General features: G+C 31.8%; 2 protein-coding genes across 4 annotated transcripts in view; one reads left to right on the top strand and one right to left on the bottom strand.

Annotated features, from left to right (window-relative positions):
• The window catches only part of Gbs-76A (Glycogen binding subunit 76A), a 51598-nt gene extending 29513 nt beyond the window's left edge, over positions 1-22085 (top strand). For all 3 annotated transcript variants that reach the window (XM_068762174.1, XM_068762175.1, XM_068762172.1), the window contains exon 2: positions 19388-22085. In XM_068762174.1, coding sequence (XP_068618275.1) covers positions 19388-21010 — 1623 coding nt within the window. In that variant the 3' untranslated portion in view covers positions 21011-22085. The remainder of the gene's footprint in view (positions 1-19387) is intronic.
• A 1066-nt stretch (positions 22086-23151) lies between these two features.
• pip (heparan sulfate 2-O-sulfotransferase pipe) overlaps positions 23152-25577 on the bottom strand; it is a 64649-nt gene continuing 62223 nt past the window's right edge. The window contains exons 8-10 of the mRNA XM_068762350.1: positions 24645-24769; positions 23958-24112; positions 23152-23518 (exon numbers count right to left, since the gene is read on the bottom strand). Coding sequence (XP_068618451.1) covers positions 23280-23518; positions 23958-24112; positions 24645-24769 — 519 coding nt within the window. The 3' untranslated portion in view covers positions 23152-23279. The remainder of the gene's footprint in view (positions 23519-23957; positions 24113-24644; positions 24770-25577) is intronic.

The following is a 25577-nucleotide window of genomic DNA, read 5'->3' as shown; positions in this document are numbered from 1 at the left end:
ACTCTGACTAATTGACTTTTGGTTTAGTTATTTTTTTATTTTTGTCTTCATAGACACTAGCTATTCGATCAATATAAATCGGAGAAGTTAAATTAAAAACTAATAACTTCTTTAGATATTGTATATTAATGATATATTTTTTTTAATCTGCACGAACGTCAAGTGTCTAATGGATTTAAAGTGTGTAGTATATTTTCGAATTTAAAATAATATGGTACATTTATCTGTTGAAAATAGTAATGCGTAAACTAACAGATTTATATTTATTAAGTATTCAAAGTTAAAATGGATAGACTAAACTATTAAACGGGGATCCCTTTTATTCAAATTTTAAACGAGGATTTCACAATTTTACATTTCACCTAATCTTTCTAGAAAAAATATTTTAATGTGGTTGTCATTTAATAATTTTAATCAAAAGAGACTTTTAGTTGAACATTTTGACGCATTATGCTAAACGAGTTGAAATTCGGCTCTCTCGATGACCCTTGTCATTTAATGGAGCGTCGTCCTCCTTCACTTTTTAATCTGTTGTCTCTCAATCCGGCGAAATTGCCTACATATGCCTTAGCCGAGACTCCCAAGGAGAAGCCCTCGAGCTGAGTTACTGCAAAGCGGTCTAGGCAGAACGCCCGTAATGCTATGTTACGACAAACTTGTAAACACTAACTTGAAACAGCATTTTGTCTGTCCTTAAGCACACCTGTCAAATTTTAAAAAATGCTGTTTTACAGGCTGTACATTGGAATTTGTTTTTTTTTTTTAATTACATTACAAATGTATTTATATATGAGATGTTATATTATACAGTTTTAACCTATTAAATAAATATTATTGATAAAAATAGGTTAAAATAGTCTTAGGTTGTGGCGAATCAAATAAATTAAAAAAAAGTATTTATTGATAATACAAACCAGAATCGATACACAGAAAAGTTTTAATATTCGCATTTAGAGCGTGAAGTATTGTTGAATAAATTTTTATTTCGTTAAACAAAATAATTGCTCCGTCATTGCGGTTTTATGTAAAAAAATAAATGTATGTACATATTTACAAGGCAACTCCTTTTGCCACCGGTAACCAAAAGATATATATGTGTATATATTTGTATTGTATATATGTATATTTATGTATGTATGTATATATACATGTAGTATGTGTATATATATATATATATATATATATATATATATATATATATATCTTATGATCTTATTAAACATTAGTTGTAAAAGATGACGTATTAATTATTACAATAGGCTTTTCTTACCTATCCTTAGTCATGTCGAAAAAAACCCATAAAATATTGAAGAAAAAAAAAGCCTTTTCTGCTGTCAAAGATGGCTTATTATGGACATAAACAACAGAGGTGTAATATTCATCATCATTTCAATCGTAGGACGTTTACTTGTGGGTAAGGGTTTCCCTCATAAATTACCAAAAGGACCGGTTGGAAGTGGCTTGCATTCAGCAACTTTCCACGACCTTAGCAAGGTCATCTGTTCACGTTGTGGGTGGACGTCATACGCTTCGCTTGTCAGTAATACCGAACATACCGAATTTTCAAGCTTCGCGGTCGTCTCTTCTGTGCGCTAAGTGATGCCCACTTTAACTTGCCAATCCGCTGCTGGTTACTTTAGCATGTGTATGTCTCTTCTCATTCCTAATTCGAACACAAAGAAAAAAACTGGCCATAGCTCTGTCCGTGGCTTGTTGTGCACCGTAAGTCATCGTTAGTAACACATATTAGTCGTAGACTTTTGTCTTAAGGTTTCTTGTAATATTGACACTAAGGTTTTATCCGTGTCTAAAATAGTTGTCGAAGTACAGTAGTATGTAAAGAGAATTTCGATAAATTTCAATTTGTTTCTCGTATAGGGTATAACTTTTGATACGTAAAAACTTCTATATTTAATTAAATAGAGCGAGTTTATTAATGTGTTTATGACTATGCTGAATTAATATTTTAAAGCATATTTTAGGAAACAAGTTTCGGGGCTAGTATCTTTACTAGTTACCGAATACTGATGATACTACGGAAGTTTTAACAATAACTTTTGCAAAGAACATTTTTTGTAAGTCTGTAAGAGCTTACTCGTATTAATACGTGGGACTGGACGCAACGGCACATACAGTTCGTGCCGATCTTTGCATTCCCGGAATACCACAAGTATACAATGCTATTATTATAACACAATGTCGCATACACAATTGGTATAAATAATTTATAACTATTTTTTTGGAAATTACGAATTTTCAATAATTACATATAAAATATTTATTTGTTTAATTTTGTTATCTAAATATAACTTATTAATTACTGTTTATGCAATAACAAATGGTCCACCACTAATTCTAATATATCACATTCAGCTACTATTAAATGTGCTATTAGGCTAGATACAGAATTATCCATTCATTATGGGATATTATAAATGACATAATTTTTTGAATTGATATTGATTATTTAATTTATAATATGTTTCTATCTGTGTTCCAGTTAGTCAGGCATAGAACATTTTACATAGTAAATGTTGCTAGCAAAAAACATTTTTTTCCTCTTGGGTATTTTAAATTACACGTAGTCCAGAGTGATTTAGTGTTAAATGACATGGTATGTAAAACGGTGGTACTTATCCATGAGGGACATGTAAGGTGACCAGCGCTTACGTCCACTTATCCTATAGGAAGATTATTAGTTATTTGCTGGTGGCTTTTATATTGCATCATTATATTTCGCCGAAGACGGCGTATGTACTAGCTCAACAACTTTGTGGCAAGGCATAATCATATTGATGAATAGCTCCTTCAGATGGGCTTCTTGGTACAGATTGCGGCGTCGTCCTGTGTAATATTTATGAGTTCCTAAACACACTTTGGCACGTTTAATGGCTGCGATATTTAACACTGGCCTTAGTACCGTAAATATTCGTCAAAAAATATTTTTTTAATACTTAATACACTCTATTTCTCCTGTGTATTAAGTTATTTTAATAAGTTTTATTAACATTGAACATAAGAATATTTTATTACCTAGGCCAGTTTGTTGATTATTTACGTTAATATTTTCAATCAAGTCATTTAATGATTCGCTATAAAAATTTCATAGGCACACTGCAGAGGAATGGTAAAGATATATGCCCTGATTTTCTAATATTTATTATTTGCTTGATTTGTGTATTTTCAAGATAATAAGTAAAATATTACTTTTAAACGATATCTAGTAATAAAGAAATATGTAAGAAAAGCGCTATTATTTACAACTGAAAAAAAATAATTCATTAAAATCATATGAATAGAGAGATTTTTTTATACTTTAGATAAATAGATAATTGATGGCGCAATCACAAAAATAAATATAGTTATAGAGTGGTCACAAAGATTTCTCGCGTATTATTAGCTTTTCAAATATTTGCAAAGACGCAGACAGGATTTAAACAGCGGCACTCGAATTAGCTGATACCGAAGTGGCATGCTAATGTAAAAATATTTTTAGTTGTCATTGACCTCACATTGAAAATCTCAAAATAACTAGTCTTGGATCTGGAGGTCAATTTCTATCAATAATTCGTCCATCTTCGAACAAATATTGGTTATTTTTATAAAAGTTTATCAGTTACTATAATATTTATTGTTCACGTGCTCCCGCGTGTTATATTAACATCATTAGTAATATTATTTCTTAAGTGTTTTAATATTAATATAAAACCAACGGAACGAATGTATGAGATTTTTTTTAACAAAAAACCATGATCAAGACGTAATCCTAGTTTTAAGTATATAGTATAGTAGCATTGCAATTATAAATTACATTGGATTACTTTGAAGGTTATTCATTTGGGTTTATTAAAGGAGAATTCGTCTGCGTCCAATTTTTGTATTATATGATTATACATAAACATACACGAATTTGCATCGAGAGATTCGAAGCTATAGTTTTTTTGTTACGAAAAACTGTAATTATGACATAAGACGGTAAAATACTAGTTGAAATCCATACCATTCTGCTTATACTCTTCTGATTATACTGCAGCGTTATCGGCTTATAAGGCAACACCTCTTATCTCTGGTCATCAACATCAAAGGAGAAAACAAATGCAAAAACAGTATCTTTCTTTATGCTTCATAAAATTAGTAACTTTTTTGAGGGCAACTGTTTGCGGTTTCACAGTTCAATTCCATGTGACATCCTTTAATTATCATTTATCATGTAATAAAAATCAGAAGTTCGAACAATAAAAACTTGTTAAACAACCCTGTTCCAGTATGAAGGATTTTTAAGTGATTATAAAGCATGGGAATGAATTGTTTTACAACTATATTAAAGACATTGTAAAGGTGATCATAAAACACACATCTGTGTTGGTTATGAGATCTCAAATCATGTCGCGTTTGGAACAATTCCAGCTTAACTTGAAGGCTATCATTACGAGAGCAAATACTGATTAGTTTCTATCAAATTGGGCTCTTCTGGTATTCTTCTCATTACGTAAACAAGTGTTCACTGTAAATGTTACTATGTGTTTAATAATATGATTGAGTAGCTTTATAAAAAATACTTTGCCAACGTAGGGGTAGTCCATGAATGCAATTATTTATTACTGTTATTGCAGTTACGAATTCTAATTTTTTTAGCAGTATCAATACCAAAAAATTGTGTAGATGGGCACATGATGAAGATGAATAAATTGTTATCAAACAGTCACCGGCGCGTTTGATAAATTATATCGCCTATAACAATCGAAGTCTTTCTAACAGTAATGAAAGAGATAAGATTGCTAGTTTGTTTCGGTGAATTACTTTAATTCAGGTAAGAAATGCAGCGGATGCCTATATATATTCGTAGATGCAACTTCAGAGTGTATTTTACGTCTTATCATTTAAGAAGATCCAACAGTCACCTCTTGGCTCACAATTGCTCACAGAAATGTGGAAAGGGCTGTGCTTTGTATTTCTCTACGAGATCGAATCGTGAATGACGAGATCCGTAAACGAACGAAAGTAACCGATATAAATAGGCTAGTGACTTTGTAATTAGCAAGTTGAAGTGGCAGTGGGCAGACTACATATCGCGCAGGAAAGGGTTTGAAGTGGAGACCATGGACCAGTCACAGCGTAGGACGTCCATCCACCTTATTATGGTCGCTGGCAGAAGCTGGATGCAGGTCGTTTCCAACGTGTCCAATAGGAAATCTATGGTGGAAGCTCATCATACTTTTATGGAACAGTTTTTTTTATTATTTATTAGATGGTAACTGTCCTGCTAAGTTGGTAAATTTATCTAAATTTGACCCCATCCTGTTGGATATCAATCAATATGTTTTCTGTCGTTATCAGATGATATCATTATCGCAGGCCGCGTCATTAGTATTAGTAAACATGGCATGTAAACACCTGTGTTACTTTCATGACTTTGAAATGCGATAATTCAGATTCGAAAATAAAATTTTACCTTTCAGGACATATGGACACGTGAAAAGAATTTTAGGGACTATTTAACGAGATAACAGTTATTCCAAGTAAAACTTTGACAATAGGCTTTTGCGAATCGAAAATAACATTGTATTTCTCATGGGTTCTTTGGATGGGTGGAAATTCAAATGTACGATGGTAAATTATGTTTGAAAGGTTTTTTATGTATGCTTGGGTGAAGAATAACTTATTTTATACACCACAGGCGCGCCGCGTCTATGAAGATAAGTAGCAGCCACATTTTTGGCTACTGAAGCTATCACATTCCTTACATCCGCATTTCCTAGTCCCATGTATTTCATGTAAATATGTTTATCTGACTGTAAAAGCAATGGCAATGTTTTGTCAATTTTATATAAAATTATATAAAAAATATAATATAAAATTAATATTAAAATAAATTGCGTTTATAAAAGTAAAGTAACCATAAATGCTAAAATAACCTTTGCGTTAACGAGCGCTCCAATGTAAATATTCCCATAAATAACAAGATTAACAACTAGTTCTCTAAAATAGTCTAAAAAAATGCCACAGAAGTTGCTCAATAATAAATCTAAACAAAAAATATTTTATTGACCAATGTCGATATTGATAATATCTTTCTCGGCTTATTATTGGACCTGTTTGTTCTTAACAAAGAGGACTTATTTTTAAATGTTAAAATATAATATTATACTTTTCACTGTCTTATAATGAAAGTGGCTTATGGAGTAAAACTGCTCTGTGTGTAGAAAGAAATTATAAAAATTATAACAAAAATAATGTAAAATAATGTAAAAGTAATGTAAAAACTTTTTTAAGAAAACGTGTACATCAATTGACTATTAAGCGAACGGGGTTATAACGATGAGGTGACTTAGGACGAGAGGATACAATTGTTCGTGATAGGCAATTTATAAATGATTGTTTTATTTCATAATGGTATCGTATGATTTCATTCAACAGGAACGAACTCGTCTTGACATCGTGTCACGTCACACGAGTTCCTTTCCAATTAAATTCTACATGGTTCGAGTTCTGTTCCTAAACATTAACGCTTATTCATTGATAAGTTTTTTACATTTTAACTAAATATTTTTTTGTATATTTATTTAGTAGCTTATATTTTATGTGTCGTAAATCATTTGTATATTTTTCTTGTAGATATTACGTTTGTACAGAAAAGACATAACCCCGTAAATATGGTGCGTCATAATTTTATACTTTACTACTGTGACCTTAATTTTTGGTCTATTTTTTATGTTATGCTGATTTGTTAATAAATTAAAATGTATACACAAATCATGACCGGCTATATCACGTTACCTGATCTTGAAAGAAATAATAACAGAAAATATATGTAATCAAAAAAGGAAATTTTATTTTTTTATTCGTTTTGTAAATATGACAATTTTTGCCTTTAATTTGCTGTACATTTTTAAATTTTAAATGTTTCTCTAAACTGACTACTGAATACTCATATTTATAAGAGTATTTACTAATGAACCTTCCTAATGTTTTATCGTCTTAGAGTAGTAATTAAGTGTTGTTATTTTGTATTGCAAATGGAATATATAGGACTGCTAATATGGAAGCATTGAACTGGTTTTCCGAAAATTATTTGCTCGACAAAGAAACGTTCAGAATGAAGAATCAATTTCTTAGACCAATTATTTCCACCTTAAGGTCGGGTAAAGTGTATTAATGTCACTCTTTTTTTCCATTACAAAGGTTTTGTAAGATTGTGTTTCGAGACAATATCTTATATCTGTAGACAATAGCGTACATCGTCATACGTGTATCAAACATATTGTATATAGTGCAGTGCCAAGGGCACCGGCCCCACGCACCTTGCAGAGCTGTTGGACTGGTTCGACTATCCTCGAATATGCTTATATGATAGAGCATTTTCCGATACAGGGACATTAAAATACCAACGTTTCCAACAGACGCAAAAGCACTACTGTGTTCTAGTTTGAAGGCGCTGTAGCCATTATAATTACTAATCTAATCTAAAAAATAAATTTTATGATTATTACCGAAGATACTGTGGTGGATATTCCATATATCACCACATTATTATGGACTGGAAACTATTATTGCTCACGTAAAGATTGTCAACACCTTTATAAGTATTAACAAACATGTACATAAGGTATAGGCTATCATATAAAAAGGCTATTCAAAAGTCAGTATTCAAATCACTCTTCCAAGAAAATTAAGCAGAAAAATTCGTTTCAATCGTAATTATAAATTGAAAAAATACTGTAAAATAGTATAAAGATTTAAAGTGTAGTTCAACTCATCTTGGCCCGTGGCTCTATGTGTGCGTGTGCTTGCATATATGCAACTTCGCATTAAGAACAAGTAATGCGTAGCATAAAATAAAAGTACTTGGACTGTATAATGTCTTGTGTTGTCTTCTGTCACGATACAGTGTTCCTTCCGAGCTTAGCGCTCATGTAGCGCGTCACGTCAAGATAAGCTAAACTATCTATACTTCTATTTATCGTTTTACTTCCAAGTACGGAATCTTAACATTTTTTTCACTGTCGTTCGTGTGTGCAATGTTTGTATTTTACCGTTGATGTTTACGCGGCTCGTCTTGTTCATACATTGGTCATCCGAGAAATGTTTACAAATAAGATGGAAGACTTCGAGACTCATACCTATGCCTACCTTTTTTATATTTTGTAGTGACAAGTATAATAACAATGACGGGAGAGCATTTATTAAAACAATTTAATGAATATATTTAATACAATGAAGAGTTATTTTATAATAAGGTTGTTAATAAAATAAATAAATGCCTACAATTGTCATACATCGATATAAAAGTGATATAATATTAATTACTTCAGCCATAGGGTGTTCATTGCCGGAAACAAGCCTCCTTCATAAATTTCCAATAAGACTGGTTGGAAGCGATCTGTATCCAGTTTGCCTACGACCTAAATTACATTATCAGTCTACGTTATAGGTGGGATTCTAACGCTGTGTTTGCCGGTTCGTGGTCTTCTCTGGAGTGGCGACCACGACCGAGTTCAAGGTCCCAGCGGCTATCTGTTCTACGCGCTGCAAGTGTAGCCTATAATATTTATATTAACAATCAATACAAATTACTACCACCATAAATTAAAGTATTAGATTTTTTTTTAAAGAACCAATTCCTTTCTAAAGCACATAATCTGTAAGACAAGACGTTTGCTTCCAGGGAATTCTGTTAAAAGCAATACGGGATTCGATTAAAATGCAATGTCTCAGTTGCACAGAATATGAACAGCTGATGATGACTGGCAAATCAAGAGCAATCCTACGAGCAGTAGACTCATTAGTTAGTCGGACTAAATCCGCTCGTCACTTGACACCTATCTTAATGCGATGCCAAAGATAGGAACAGGTGGCGCAGCATAATACGGATGCAGATTACTTTATGTCCGAGGAATCCCGACCCTCAATAATGAAGAGAAAGAATCGAAAATAAGTACTTCTGTTATTCTTCGTGAATTGATACTTATATGAAAATAAAAAATATTCTCATCACTTAACGTTTTTTAAAACATGTACAATAAATATAAGTTTATATAATTTTAACTATAATATTTCTCTTAATTCGTTCTTAATTAATTTAAAGTAATTAATAGTCAGATTCTTAATTTTAGCACGGTACTGGCTGCTGTATCATTCATAGAATTATCTTAATCTATTTTTAAAACGCACTCAGTACACCTGTTATGCGTTTATTCACAGAAATGTCCTCGTAGTTCTTAATTTAAATTCATGACCCTAGAAATGATCGGAAGGATAATTGCATAAAAATGTACCATCATCCTTATAAGTAACTTCTGGCTAATATAAAAGACGGAAAAGTTTTCATTTGTATCTCAAATAAATGAAATGCGATTATTGCAATTATTGATGAATTCTAGGTAGCAACCTAGAATTCATCAATAATTGCGGACAATTTTTATCGAGAAAATTACTTTGATAATAAAATTGACAATTTGTATTATAATTATCATATCCTTTATTACTTGTATTATATTCCAAATTCTATCATTCAAATTTTTGGTGGGATTTTTATTAAAAGTAAAGCAATCTTTGTAATTATAATTTTAATAAATAGAAGAATAAGCACATTTTAAGAGATTACATACATTTACAATCAGATATGGATTGTCGTTTCTCCCAATTGACTTTGCGGGAAACTTGTATGGCATGGCTTGCACTGAATGTCACTTTGTAGAAAGCGCATTGAATTTTCTTTGCAACCGGTCGCACGCTGACTTCCGTTATACACACTAGGTTATTATAGATCAGAAAATCTCATGTAGCATTCATTATCAAGCTTGTTATCCTTTGAAGTTGTTAAAAACCTTGCCGTGAAAAAACTTGAACTACTAGTTCATAGTTAAGAATATAAGTTTATCACACACATCGACTTCGTAGTGTGGCTATGGTTGAAATTAATCTGCTAACCGCCCCGTCATCTAGGTATATAACGCATGATGACTAATTTGTTTTTACATATCTATTTGATGTAGACTTTTCAACTTTAATATACAGATTCATTGGTTATTTGCGGTCAATTACATCCTATCAAAAATTGATATAACGATAATGTAGTTAGAAAAAGCGTTTACTAAAATCGGATTACTATATTTTAAAATTATTTATTATTTACTCTCTGACCCTGCAGACGTATTATGAGAAGGTATTGGCATGTCGCAGTCTAATTAAAAATAAGTCAATGTAACATATTTCAGAGTTATCACTTTATACCGGCTGATTAGAAATAGGTGTAAAGCTTTTAGCTATAAAATCTTTTTGTTATCATTTCTAAATAATAAAAATAGTGAAAAAAATAGTATAGTTTATAGGTTTTATACCTCATGTTTTAACGTCAGTGTCAAACACTTTATAAGTTATCGTAGAATAAAAATATTTAACTTCATAGTTTATGATTTTGGACGACCGCCGAGATGAGACGCATATAACTACTGATGATCATCAGTGAATGGAGCTATCCCCTAACACAAATAACATTTTTTATGTACATTTTAATGGTTTGACTTATGGCCGCCTAGATCATTCTGATACCCATTCTTATGTGCAGTGGTTTCTTTCCTCTGAGAGCAATAAAATTTATTTAAGCATCATTTTCCCATGGCACATAGTTCCGATTAATTTAGTCTTAAAAACAGTTGCAATAAAAACGGGTCCGTTTAACATATAAATAAGAATACACAACAGCGATTAATTGGTCAAATAACAATTATGTAAATACTTGAAAGGCGAATCATGAAGTGATTTAATTTCATTGATTTCTTTTAATGATATTAATTTTGCATTTAAGATTAAAAAAATTATCCTGTAATGTAAATTTGTAGAACAGAATATTATATTATATTATATTTGATTAATTACTAAAAGTTCACGCCGAGTTATAAACAATATGGAGAAGTATCTCTCTCAATTTATTTTAATCGATTTAAATTATTTATTAGGTAATATTTTATTAAGAAATAAAACTGACGAAAGAAAGCGAATTAATATGCTTAGCGGATTAAACATGTATCTATTTCGAGATTTTTAACACTTGTTACAAAATACTTGTACCAAAACTCAACTGTCATTAGTTATTTAATAAATGTTTGAATTTATTGTTAATATACAGTTGAATTCCAATCAGACAGACTCTTGAAACAAAAAAAAAATGGATTGTTTTAAACGTGTTTGTTATTCGTAGATATAACTTGTATTTACAGTTTATAGAAGTAGCTTTACGATATTTGAAATAGACAGTCCCAAAGTAACTCGTGACTTTCACTTTGTATTCAGAAATAGTACACAGACGCATCCAGACAACGTATAAATATAACTACATCACGGGCTTGACTCCTCATATCGTCCAATATTCAAACGCACTCTCCAATGTTTGTTATCCAACTGTCTGCGGTAATTTATTAATACCGTCTAAATTGCTATTGGCAGTCAAATATAACAATATTTCATCTAAGTTTTGATTGAAATTCGACGCTTAAAATGTACGTTCAATTATAACCTATTATTTTTATATTATCCGCGTGAAATTAATTTGACAAGTGAGACGCTCCGTTAATGATGATATTACAGGATTTGTACTAAAATCTTACACTGAACCTTGTTGTCGCTTGATATTCACGCACATAAGACAATTTATTTTTAGTGTATGTATGTATTTTAAAATTACATCACTTTATTAAAAGTCTCCAATAGTCTTAAAGCTCTTGTAAAGGAAATGTATTATGTTAACACAAACTCGTCATCTAAGGTTCCAATAGTATAAAAAATGTATCTTGATTAGCTGTGATTCGCATGAGGGATTGTATTTTAATCTTTTGTACTAAAAACAAATATTACCTTTGAATTTTTGGTATTAGCCAATATTTATTTGACATACTGAAAGCGTATCTTACGAAGCCAGGCCACAGTAATAGGACCGCAAAAGAATCTGTGGTTACCGTGTAACATGAGTGCTGACGTGATAAATGGAGCAAAATATATAGAAAATATTAAAAAAAATCATACATAAAGTACTGAACCTTTTTAATTAAGGTATCAACGATCACATTCTTTTTTATTTATTTTATAGTCTTATCCCATTGGTTTGGAAACCCAGTGTCCTTTCATTAATTTTTTTTCTTAATTATCAATTTTGAAAACTTTTCCTGCCCTGTTCTCAATTACTTTTACTTTTACATATTCAGTACTGCTAACTATTATTTCTACTCTTGTTTTTTATTTACAAATCCTTACTTATTTTTAAGTACCTTTATTATATTTCGAAGTCGTCGTTTCAGCCCATAGACGCCCACCGCAAGGCATAAGCCTCTCAAAGATATCTATGATATATATACACCATAATCGTCACGCTTGGTAAGCAGGTTGGCGATCGCAACGTGGCATTATAGTACACAGAGGCCGCTGTTTCCCATCGTCCGGAAACTTGTATGTGAGCAGTGGTAATCCTATGCAGTTAATGCACGAAGTGTGAATTATATAAGATTTTATCTGGGAATCGAACCCGCGACTTACGATAGCAAATCTCAGTCCTCTACCGCCAGGCTATGACTATTCGTTTACTTCATTATAATACCTTAATATATCCATAAATACAATCAAGTTATGTGTTTAGGTTCTTTTTTCTACATTTATCTACCGTTCCAATATAGTATTTAATAATCTCCTCACTTGTTTTCTTATTTCTGATAAGTTCCGCAAATAATTTTTAGCTCTATCAATTTTATTTTTTGTTCGTATTTTTTCTGTCTATATTTGGAACACTTAGCGAGGGCGTGAACAATTGTTTCCACCTTTTTACTTCCTTTAATTGAGAAGAATACGACGAAAATAAATGACAAAAATAAAACGCTTATTTTTAATGAGACTTCATTCTCGACATTTAATTTTATAAAGGTAAATACTATAAGAAATTGTAATAAACTTATTACAATATCTAATATCCCTGGAGAGAACAAATAGACCTGCCTTCCACGCGGTTCCAGACCGTTTCATAATGTTTCTTAACCAAGAATTTCTCTTTTCGAACAACCCGTCTACTACACTTAGTATTATGAGGCACTATTTAATGTACGAAAACTGATGTAAATCGGATAATGTCCTTTTATTTAGTAAGTGATAAGAATTTAAGTATTTCTAATTATCTTTGGGAATTTGAATAAAAATTACCATCAATAAACGGCATAAATATGTTATCGCTAATTTTGCACAATTGTCTACTATTCCGCCATCATGCGTTATCTAAAGTTCACTGACCGATTTCAAAGAGACTTCTTTAGCATGCATCTGGTGACGACGACTGCACCTAAGACTGTTGTCTATATAACTTTACACGTGTTATCTTTACATAAATTAACAATCATAATCCTGACTTATACTTAAATAAATAAATTTGTGTTTAATTTTTTAAGGCATCGCAAAATTTTTTTGAAATACTACGTCGTTTTTAAAAGAAGCAAATAGAGCTTATTGATATCAGCGTGTCGAGCGTCTGATTGAAATGGCCTTCGTCGAGATCAACGGATTTTATTATTACAGTTGTCGACACTCCAATATCAAAACATTATTACTTTTTTCTTAACACAAACATCCAGGTTCTTTTGATGATTCTATGGTGAAATAACTTCTTAGTGCACCAATACATATTTAAAAATATTTGAAATTGTAATGAGTGAATACAACCGATCAATTATTAACAATACGGTGCACCAAAATAACTAATTATTTGTTTCATTGCCTGAACACATCGTTTGATAAAACGTTATCAGTATCACGTGTAGAAATGTCTTATCACACGATGTATCGTGTTGAAAAAAATCACAATACAAAGAGTTATGTACGAAATATGAAATTTATTGCTGTGCGTATTGAATTGCATGATCAGGAGATCAGGTTATTAGAGCAGCCCACACGAATGGTATCACGTTCTTCCAAGTTTTCTGACGTAACCTATTTTGTAATTGAGGTTATTTGTAACAAACTGCTGTAATATGTTTGCTTGGTTAAATCTTTTAATTTATATTTATCTGTGTAGCTTATGTAACGAGACATATACGTCATACGAAAATGTAACCCAATTACAGTAAAAGAAAAAATATTAATATTTGAGGAAAGGAATCTAAAATACATGGAACCAAGATATTAATATAAAAATATGTTGTTAAAATCAAAATTTTTTGTCTCGATGCTCGTTAATGACGTTTTTCCTTAAGAGTCTTCATACAAATTATAAGTTTGTATACTTTATGTTATTTTGACATATACGTGATAAAAATACCTTCCTTGGGGAATGGATGTTGAATCTTAATTTTTCAAGCGCGAGGTCAGCAAAATCGAAATTACCTACACGTCTTTGGCATATAATTATATAAAAAAAACTTTGTTTATTGACATACTTTGTTTTAGGTTATCGTCAGTGCTCTCTGTTCTGTTTGTACTTTTCACCTTCGATATTGGTGGACCGTTAAAAACATTAGGGATGTTTACAGCTTTCAATCGATTAAGTTATATAATAACAAGTTACCGCTTTGTTAGTAAACATTGTTGTAATTATTAATAAAGAGGTTATTTATCTTTATGAAATATTAAAAAAAACAAAATACAGTGACAAACAACAACAGACTGGAATGACCCGACGAAAGGCTTGTCGACTTCGAGTTCAGCGTGTAATGCTGAAATATGGGCGGCTGCAATCAGGTCGTAATAGTACATTATTAGACGTCACTTGAGCATTATTTACTGGTGGCAACGATTGGCGTGCTTCGACAGGCTCAGAGCGCTGACCGCCGCTACGATTGAATAATAACATTAGAGTCAATTGAACAACATTTATTGGGAAGGTCCTTCCGTCCCCTATCAGTTGTTATTTTATTATTAAGGCTACACATACCTGTTTATATTTTAACCTTACTGATCTACTCACAGATTACCTCTTTTGTATAAACAACCTTACTAACATTCTGAATCAAGTTGAAGAGTGAGTCAAATTAAGTAAATGCAGTTTATCGAAGTACTGAATCTGAATTATCGAGTATCGGTGTTATATCGTTATAAAAATCTCATAAAATATAGTTTTTCTTCCATAAAATTTTATGTTTTACTTTATATGAAAACTTTAATCGTTGTTACTTCTCAAACAACCCTGCTGAAAAATATTATATCTTAATATTTTTATTTTGAATATATTTTTACAACATTATTCATTTAATAAGAACAGTAATATTAAAAAATAATAAGTACGTGGAAAATGCTGTAGCTATATGCAAGAAGCCCGATCGTACCACGCTAGATGCGAACACGGTACTCCGTTGCGCCCTTCTTTGATAACTCAATTAGGTATGTTAAGCTATAACTGTTTGTATATCGGTGCTGTATTGAATTTGTGCTTTTCTGTTTTATTTACATTAATTATGGTGAAATAGTTTTTATTCAACTTTTGTATTAATTTTTTTTAACTATGTAGTGATCCTCAAATTTCTCTTAACGATAAATGTTATTGTCAAAGCAATATATTTTCCGTAAGCGAGTCATGCTATAATAAAAATAGTCCGATGATCGAGACACATCGTTCGAATTTCATCATTTGGAAATTCCTCAATAAACTTCTTGGATTGAATCAACAAGGGCATTTATATTACGGTATTCGCATTTAATACAGCTTTCATCTATTTTAGTGTGCAAACGACCTCGTTTAGTGATGAATATTGTATTTGGCAACGAAGACAATTCACGTGACGTGAGCAGTTTCGTACTTTTTCAAGCACATGCATAACTAGTAAGAGCACATCACACTTTTAAAGAAATTCTTTGATTTTCTTGAAATTGAATTAACGATTTGATTCGAGTTTATAATGCTTACTATTAAATATTCCATTTACTTCTTTTGGATAAAATTAAATTAATTTTCTATTAGGTAGAAAACAATTATTTAATTTTAAAACGTAGACATTCGAATTTTAAAAATGCTCTCTTTCTTTCTATGTTATCATACTACTTTATTTATTATTTCGGAAATTATTGATATTTAGATATGGTGTCCCATATATATATTTGACAGCAGTTAAGCTCTTTATTTACCGCTTTAAAGCTTTTTTAGCTATAACCAAACACACATGCAAAAGTGAATCCTCATTTCGTTTGGTCACACCATAACCTTAGAAAGGCTACAAATTTCTTTCATGTTTATTATTAATTTGGCAATACCTTGGAGACGTTTTTTTTTTGATAAAATAATAGAGAATTGCTCAGCATTTGGCCAAATTTTAGAAAACAAAATGGCTATAATATTTTTCCTTTGCTTTGAACTTCATGCATTTGGTAGTTCGCTGTGAATTTCGCGCAAAAGACAATATAACTTACTGTATTGGTTAATCAATACAGTAAGTTACGAGTATAATGTCTTAATTTATGATTCGAGCATTAAAACATATTTTTATTTGTCCTATTACATTGCAAAAAGCCTGTAACGGGCAGTTAAATCTGTCGAGACAGTAATTATGATTTGAAAACAAAAATTAACAGTGAGATAATTTAACTTTGCGTCGCATATATACATATGAAATTTATATGGTTACATGTGGTTATATTTCCATTATCAACTCGATCTAACTTCAAACCGCTTAATTTTAAACAAATGTTGCCATAAATAATCTTTACATACTTTTAATATTTATGAATATAATACCTTATAATATTTATGTAACCTTTGAACACTAATTAAAAAATCATTAGGAAATATACAAAAACGCACGAACACTATAAACGTTGGTATTTAAAGTTTTAAGATACAAAATCACAAGTAATACCATTCGCAAACCACATACAAAAGGTAAGTTGTCTCGTTGGTCCAGTAATATTACTAACTAAGTTATATGGTAAACAGAAACATAAACGCATGTTTTTATTTTAATGGCATTTTTGTAAGAGGACGTTTAGGTATGGTAGGTGATATTACAACGCCTTTGTCTGTGGCTAAAAAATCTTTTATTGACATTTTTGTGTTCAGGTTGGAATATTTCATAGGACGTAATTACTGAAGGCGATAGGCCCACATGTAGATCACCACAAAAAATATTGTTTAGCAAAATTCTTTGTTTTATGGTTCTTGTTATGTAGATTACATCAAAGTGAAAAGTACTTTTTGTTCTCCTCAAAAATTTCGTTTTCCTTTTCGTAAATAAACCTTTAAATAGGATTGACATGTTACATGCAAGTCCACCAGTTGTGGGATCGTTTCAATTAAGCTCAATTTTCGTCAATGTCATAAAACGTTTAAAAGGTAATTAACGAAAACAACAAAAATTAAAAATGCAATTATTTTTTAAGTTTTAATTAACTTTTCTAGTAAAGAAGAAATTAAACCATAAACCCATTGATTGCGTATATACATATATTTTAAAACTGAGTTTCATACATAAATTTTCAACTCAAGAATAGATTCAAAAAGTGACTTGATAAAGTTTCTTTACCTTTGAAGGAATTATCATTACGTGGTTACTTTTAAGGAGAAAGCAGTGTAAAAACCTAGTCAGTTGTAGACAAAAACTCGAACGCTAACGCTTTAGAGTCCCCGGTCGATAATTTTAATAACAATTGTAAGTCGATGCTTCTGAAACAGACTTAAAGATATATTACATATAAATTCGTATTTTCAAATCAATAATATTCGTATGAATATCGTGGAGTTTACATTGCACACAAATGCAGCTGTGATAAGTAAGTAAAAGCGCATATCACGTGTGGGCGAAATTATCATCGTTTTAAAACAAGAATTTGAACGTCTTATCAACATGTTTACGTTTTTGTGATCCCAAGAGAAACGAAATTTATTACTTTGCGACGAAAATAGCCCAAGTGTTTATTATTAATTATTCAATCCATACTTTAGATACTATGTATAAGAACTCTTTTTTTTTTGCTTAATAAGTCAATTTTAAATAGTCTGCGTTATTACGGTAATGTCTTTTGTAATAAAATAAATACCTAAAATAGGGCCTTTTGCTGTATCAAGTAATATGGTAAAATCGATAGTGATATCTTATTACTTGTTATTATAAATACATTTAAATATATCATTTACACACTTACTACTCAAAGGTCAGACTGACGGCCGGTTCCAAGTGCACGCTCACAATTTACATACAGACATTTTTAATAGACTGAGGTGACCTTTAAGACGACCTAAAAATTTCACGGGAAATGAAACTATTTAAAAGTAAGAAATTTAACTACTTTCATTTTTATAACGAATAAACTTTTTAATAATGAAATAGAATAATTTTTATAAATTGATATCTATTGATATATTTGTTGTAAATTCCGATGGATCTCTGTTACATTTAGCATTCTGACTCAAGAGCGCCCGAGAGGGCTGAACATTGTTGGTCCGTTCTATTGCCTGGCTAATATTAATACTACATTAGAAAGCGGTGACGCTTCTATCTGTAATTTATGTATAAGCCGAGCTCTTCGACGAGGGCGGTTTGTTCTTAATTGGCTGTAAAGGATTTTAAATTTTGCTAGTCTTATTGTCAACCCGTAGTCCTGAAGCTAGAGAGCGTGTTCGAAGCTCCTTGGAGAGGTTGTGGTGCAGATAGAAATACGGTCCCTGCAATTACAGAATTTGGGTTTGCGACGACAGAGTAAAAGTAACATGTTGTAAACCGTTTTTGTTTTTACTTACCAGTAATAAAGCCGCCTTATTCATAACAATATTGAGTGCATACAAACTGCATCTGACCGCATTTGCGCTTATTAAACTGCAAGTCTGATAGCTGTATACATTTTATTGCGTTAATTAAGCCCCGGTGTGTATGTACCAAATGAAATCGGTGTCTTTCTATAAAATTGTTACGAATCATTGTTTGAATGATAATTTTGGCATTAACTCTATTTTTTGATCATAAATTTTTAATCTTGTAAAAAATAAGAAATTATTAAAAATGTTTTAAATATTGGTTTATTTCTTCGGTTCTTAAATTTTGAACTGTTATCATTTTTATGAATTACATCGCAACAGCAGTGCCTGGTCGTAGCGAAGTCGTGTAATTTTCAAGTCTTATCTAGGTCATTCACTTTTGACATTAAACTTTGATGTCACGATAGTCACCAATAAACAATTTAAATGTATTTGTATTGTTGGCGAGATGCTACTGAAATGAAATGACCCTTACTGATTTTTATCATATAATTAGGAGTAAAAATAAAATTACGTTAAGAATATAACTTCTTATTTATAAATGCGGTTAATGCATTTTTACGTCTGTGAATTTTTTCACATATTTTTATATGAAATGTCATTATCAAAAATGAAATTGAATCTATTAGGAATTTTTAATAAAAATTGTGTTTAAAAATATTTTTTTAAATCTTTCAGACGCAGATGGGCAGTGATCGCGCCGGCACAGGGGCGCAATGCGGTCTTACGTCGCTGCTGCCCATGTCCTGTCGTGGACGCGCCGCGGCTTTCGCAAGAGACCTGCACTCTCGCCTTAAGAATCTTGGTGCTGGGCAAGATGACTGTGAGAGCAGTTGGTTGACACGAGATCCAACTTCGACACACAAAGCTACCACTTCAGCACAGAGAGACTTAGACACGTTTTATGATTTCGAACTAGAGTGTGAGAGTCCTTCAAGTCCTATTGACGAATACGATGGGGCATATCCAAAACGATCTGTTTCTGAAGACACAGAACAACGATTTCACGACATCGATTCTGATGCTGCACCCAAAGAACACAAGAGGCTAATATCCAAACAGACAGATAAAAACAAGAATGGGTTTAAATTTCCCACGACCTTTTACATGGAATGTTCACCAGTGAAACACCAACCAGTCCCACGAGAAAATGGCCATGTTGATAAACCACTTTATTCACCCATAAGTTTTGAAGGTTGTGCTCGTCAAAATAGTCACGATGAGATTGACTGTGCAATTCGTCCTTCAATAAATGTGGAATCCGAACGATTTAGCTCACCATTGAACCATTCAACAATTCTAGACAGTGATTCCGAATTCGAGTCTGCGAAGAGTGAGCCATCCGAAATACATGATGATGTTACTTTGACTGAAAAATCTCTGGAAAAAAATGTTACTGAAAGTTTGGAGAATTTGTCAATCACAGATGAGGATCTTGAAGACGAAATACATCTAGAGGCCACTGATATCGATGTAACAACCGCTAGTAATATTGATATGCCAGAAATAATTTCTAGCGAACCGGCTGTGCAGAACGACATATCTCCTACTTCTGAAATTGACCCTAAATTATTAAATACGGAAAGTAAAGAAGATGAGGAAATAGAAGACGATCGTCCACAGCGCGTTCGTCGGTGCTCTTCCTTAAAGACTGGTAAAACACCACCCGGAACACCTGGACGAAAAAAGATTGTGCGCTTTGCAGATGTATTGGGTCTCGATTTAGCAGATGTTAAGACTTTTATGGATGAAATCCCAGTCATTCCAAAGTCCGCCTACGATGATCTCACCGGTTGCGATATGCAAAATTCTCCACCGGCCCGACCACCTCCTAGACTTGGTGCTCTAACTCTGGTCCCCTTATTTCAGTTGCCTCGCGACGTCACCGAGAAGTTAGAAAAGATGCATGTATGTCTAGAAAGTGCCCGAGTTTGTGACGGTGTTCATGTCACGGTTTGTGGATCAGTGCGTGTACGGAATTTAGATTTCCATAAAACTGTTCACATTCGCTACACTATGAATCGGTGGAAGACATACACTGACCTACAGGCGACATATGTCCAGGGTTCTTGTGATGGATATTCAGATCGCTTTCAATTCATTTTATACGCACCATGCATAACCTCGGGCCAGAGGTTAGAACTCGCTGTTAGATTTCAGTGTAAAGGTCAACAGTTTTGGGATAGTAATAGTGGGGCCAATTATTGTTTTGATTGTTTAGCTTTGGGTGCAACAGCACCAATGTCCCCAACGCCGGCAGTGCTTCATCCTACTGTTGACTGGCATCCTTCATTTTATTGACGCTCTAAAATTTAAATTTGGGGTGGTAGCCTTACTTTGAGAGCGATGTCGCACGATCCGTGAAGCGAAGTCCGGCGGGTCCGGCGAAGCAAGCATGTCCTCAGGCCATAGGCCGAGTTGAATGATGATGATCCCTTGTGCCTGTTGAAAAACGATCAATTTCTAAGAGAGGTAAAACGTGGCGTCCTAATTTTATGAGGCTTAAAATGTAAAGCGTTTTTGTGATATAATTTAGAGTAGCTGTAGGGTTTACAGAAACGAGGAATCACCTCGTTTGGAGTGCCATTAGCAGTTTCGATCTGTCTGGTTATTCAATATTCTCTATTATTTCATAACTTAGCGAACACGAGAACAATAATCTTATATAAATAAAACATAATAATGTTATGATTGAGAAAGTATGTTGTTGTTTAAGGAATTTTTGTACATAGAGATTTGAATTCTGAATGATATTAATATTTTAATATTCTTTACAAACTATTAGCCGTATTATATAATTAGTTTTAAACGAATCATCATTTAGTTATAATCTAATACAACAAGAAATGAAGAGTAGATGACATGAATATATTAATTATTATAATTAATAATGCGAATATAATTCATTACTTATACGAACTTATTACTGGTAGTTTGTTAAATTTTTCATTAAACGAAAATTAAAATTTGTAAATATTAGCCAGGTATTAAATAAAATAAGAATCCTGCACACGTTATGATAGTAAGCAATATTTGTAGGAATAGTTTTACTGAACTGTTTTACATTGATGTTAAAAATAGATATATTTATATTTTCTATTTTTATATTTATTGAACTATATCATGACTCTTCCTAAGAAATAAATGATAATAATTGTTTTGTGATTTGAGATTTTAACGATTCAACAAGACTAGTAGAAATTATAAAATTTAATTATTACGTTTAAGCTGGCAGCAATATTTATTACTATTTCGCTTTAATTATTTTGTATGTACCTGAATCCTAAATTGTGGCCATATTAATTTTACAATATAGTGATGCGATAATGTCTTTCTATAGAGTTTTATTGTTATACTTTGACATCTGTTTTATTAATAATTACCTACATTATTAAATTATATCCTCAAAGCATGCTGTTTTATTGAAACGCATTTTATTTAGAATTCTTACAAGGATTGGTAAATGAGAAAAAAACATGTGTATGCTTCTCTTTAATGTACATAAGCCAAGTCACTTAAAATTAAATAAGGCTAAACATATCACAATTATTGGATGATATTGTAAATAAATAACATGATACTTAACATAGTGACATAAAAATATACAATAATTGACATTCAGGACAAATATCTTATCGAGGACAGGTCTGGGGCGTAACCTTTTGAAAGATAAATTTCTCTTTTATGGTCCAAACATCGACTAACGTATACGTTTTTGCGAACACGTTTTCACATATTCCAAGCATTGGCTATTATTATCTTTACCATCGGATAATAGGAATTTTCAACTTAGTTAATAACATAAAATTACAAGAACGTTGTTATAAATTACATAAAAGTATATATAAATTTTACTGTCATCGACTGACTATGTCATATGCACATTGCCATCAACGTGTACGCTTCCTTGTGCTGTATTTGTATGGCATTTTAATCCCATTTCATCAAGAATATTCTTTGAGACAATTCCTATGGAACTTGTACTTCAGATTTTCGTGTTGTGCCTGTACTTCGAAAAAAACTTTGAAAAGTATAATTTGATTTCAGTATTAAAGCGATATTATTACGAGTAAATCTGACACAGGTAAAGCTAAACAAATGATCTTAGATTTCATTACAGCTATTAAACATATTGAACAGATTTGATCCCGCGATTAGTTTTTAAATCACGAATTAGTTGCTTTATGATAAGATATCTTTAAAAATAATAAAAGAAACTTAAATATATCTTTTTGTATAAATTAATCAGTTTGTAGTAAAACAAAATATTTTATCCGAAAGGAAATTTCAAATTAGAGTTTTACATTTTAATTTTACTTAAACTAGATGTTAGTTTTTTGGCCGATTTACATTACATAAACTTAACTAATGTATAAGAATCTAAGCCTCTTATAATCAAATATGGAAGTCAATGACATTTATAACATTCAAAATTCCATTAATTCATTAACATTATGGGAAATACACGAAAAATTTACATTTATCTTATAAAATAAACCAAAAGCTTTTAGAGATTTAGTTGCATTTCATTGAACAGTCTTATCGCTAACGCGGAGAAACAATAATATATCTACGTCTTTAAATAGTTATCATTGAAATCCGTTCGTAATTGTTTGTTCATGGCTGTGGGTAGAGACAGGGCGATATTAGGGTCCCTTAAGGCGCGAAGTTGGGTATAAAGTCGTTGTTTGCAGAATTCATAAAATTCTATCTCTCTTGTGAAGTTTGCGCGAACAATTTGCTTCACAGCCTCGGACACTGGAGGCTTGAAGGCGTTCCTGTTGATGCGGTTGAACGTATTCAGCTCTTCTGAAAATTTATTATTATGATAAGTACAGATAGTTTTCTTATTGATGAAATATTGACGATAGAAAGCTGAGTAGATCTTGAATAATTTTGTTTATTAAAATATATACTTTGATATATTTAAATATAAGCAAATGTTAAACTTTTTTTGAAAACTTGGATTTTATAAATGCCTTCAAGTAAATGGTTATTTTTAGATACTTTTTAAATTTAAAAATTGTAATGCTGCCTTAAATGTAGAGTAAAAGCAAAGTAAATACTAAGTTAAACAGTTACCTTCTTCGACAAGAGAAATTTACTGTGCATGGTATTTACAAGTAAAGAAGCACTTAACTGCCACCTATAGAAGTAGCACGATTCGCAACCTTGTTTTCCATCTAATAATTCATAATAAAGTTCACTAAGCTATCTTTAATCAATTGTTATTTAAAGTGTTTTGTACCCCAATAAAGTTGTAAAGCTCCCTGGAAAAAACGCGGTATATAGCGCTCGAAGGCGAGCAATGTGGCGTTCATATCTTCCAGCACGCCCACCACCGCGTATTGCTGCTCCACTACCCTCTTAGCGCGCTGCAACGACTCCTTGCTGTTGAATGGCCTGAAAAATGTTGTTTCATCGTAATTTTACAAACGTTTTGAAAGTAAGTCGGTATATTATTAATTTAAATTAGTACATTATTAATTTATCTGCTTTTAAGGTAAAGCTTGTGGAGATGGATCAAGATATTCCGGATATTACCGGACAATCATTGAAAATTTAGTATATTATATTGTCAGCATACTGCCGGTAGATGGCAGTTATTTGTATTGATGAAAATAACGGAATAGTGTTTCAAATTTTCAACAACAGAAGGCGATTAATTTATTTAGTGACAGAGTTCTGAGATAGGTGGCCTATAATTTTATTTGTTACGTAAGATATGTTGATATTACCATAGAGGATCTATACTAGCATATATATATATATATATATATATATACTAGGATATTACTATACAGAAAAGTTCAGAAGCGTTGTAAGTGACCACTTTTTCTGTCATGAATAGTTAATATTTATATTCGGATGTAACATGGCAACTGTAAATAAGTTATGTTTGTAAGATGTAATTACAATATTGTTAGGTACGTACGTGCACTGGGGTTCGTGTCCGCAGAAGAAAAGTGTCTGGCGACGGTGATCGCCGATGCCCTCGTGAGTCTCACCTTCTATATATCGACATTCGCGATCTCCACTGAGCACGCAGGTTTCGAAATCCTAAAAATAAATTTAATAGGCCTACAATTGTCAAGTGATTATTATAGGATATATATATTAACAATTGTAAGCAAATTAAAAGATAGATATATTCGTATCACAAAATGGCTTTTTTTTTCAGATGCGAAATAAAATTATTACTATCCAAAAATACTTCATTATCTGATAAACTGTCAGATGGTGGGTTCCTTAAAAAAATCCGTTCGTTTATATTAATTCAATGCTTAGAATAGTTAAGTGCGTATATATTTCATCACTGGTATAAACTTATGAATTTGTTATTTTTTTGGACACAAATTCGAACAGAAAATGTGAATTGCTATACACCCGGATCGATTGATTTCATGTTTAAATAATGTTGTTCTTATTCTTAACAGCAGACGCATACTTCAAGGTATAGGCTTTCAAAGATCGCCACGATTAACGTTCTTTCACTACCCACTTTCAGCAAATTCCCGGGACTATAACTATGATTTCCTATCCACGCCGCGTCTATTAGCTCGTGGTCACCACTCGAAAACCGAGTGATGGGTTGCGCGAGCGATGTGCCCCGCCCACTGCCACTTCAGATGAGTAAAACTCTCCTCATTGTTGATTTGATCTCGCAACTAAACTATTTAAATATTCGGTTTTATTATATGAAAGTTTTGAAGTTTGTTTTTCCTATTGTTTACGAACAGTGCTGTTTATATATAATTCACAAGCTAGAGTTTAGCTAGAGCTACAGTTTTTAATAAACTATCATCGTTCCTTAAACTATTACTATTCAGATCTTCACATACATACAAAAATTTAAAATATGTACTTA

The sequence above is a fragment of the Battus philenor genome, unplaced genomic scaffold (assembly GCF_028537555.1).
Source record: "Battus philenor isolate CCGP_79_NKW_IND1 unplaced genomic scaffold, ilBatPhil1.0.hap1 SCAF_16, whole genome shotgun sequence".
Classification (NCBI taxonomy): Eukaryota; Metazoa; Arthropoda; class Insecta; order Lepidoptera; family Papilionidae; genus Battus; species Battus philenor.
Note: the sequence above shows the minus strand (reverse complement) of the source record. Positions and strands in the feature narration are given on the sequence as shown.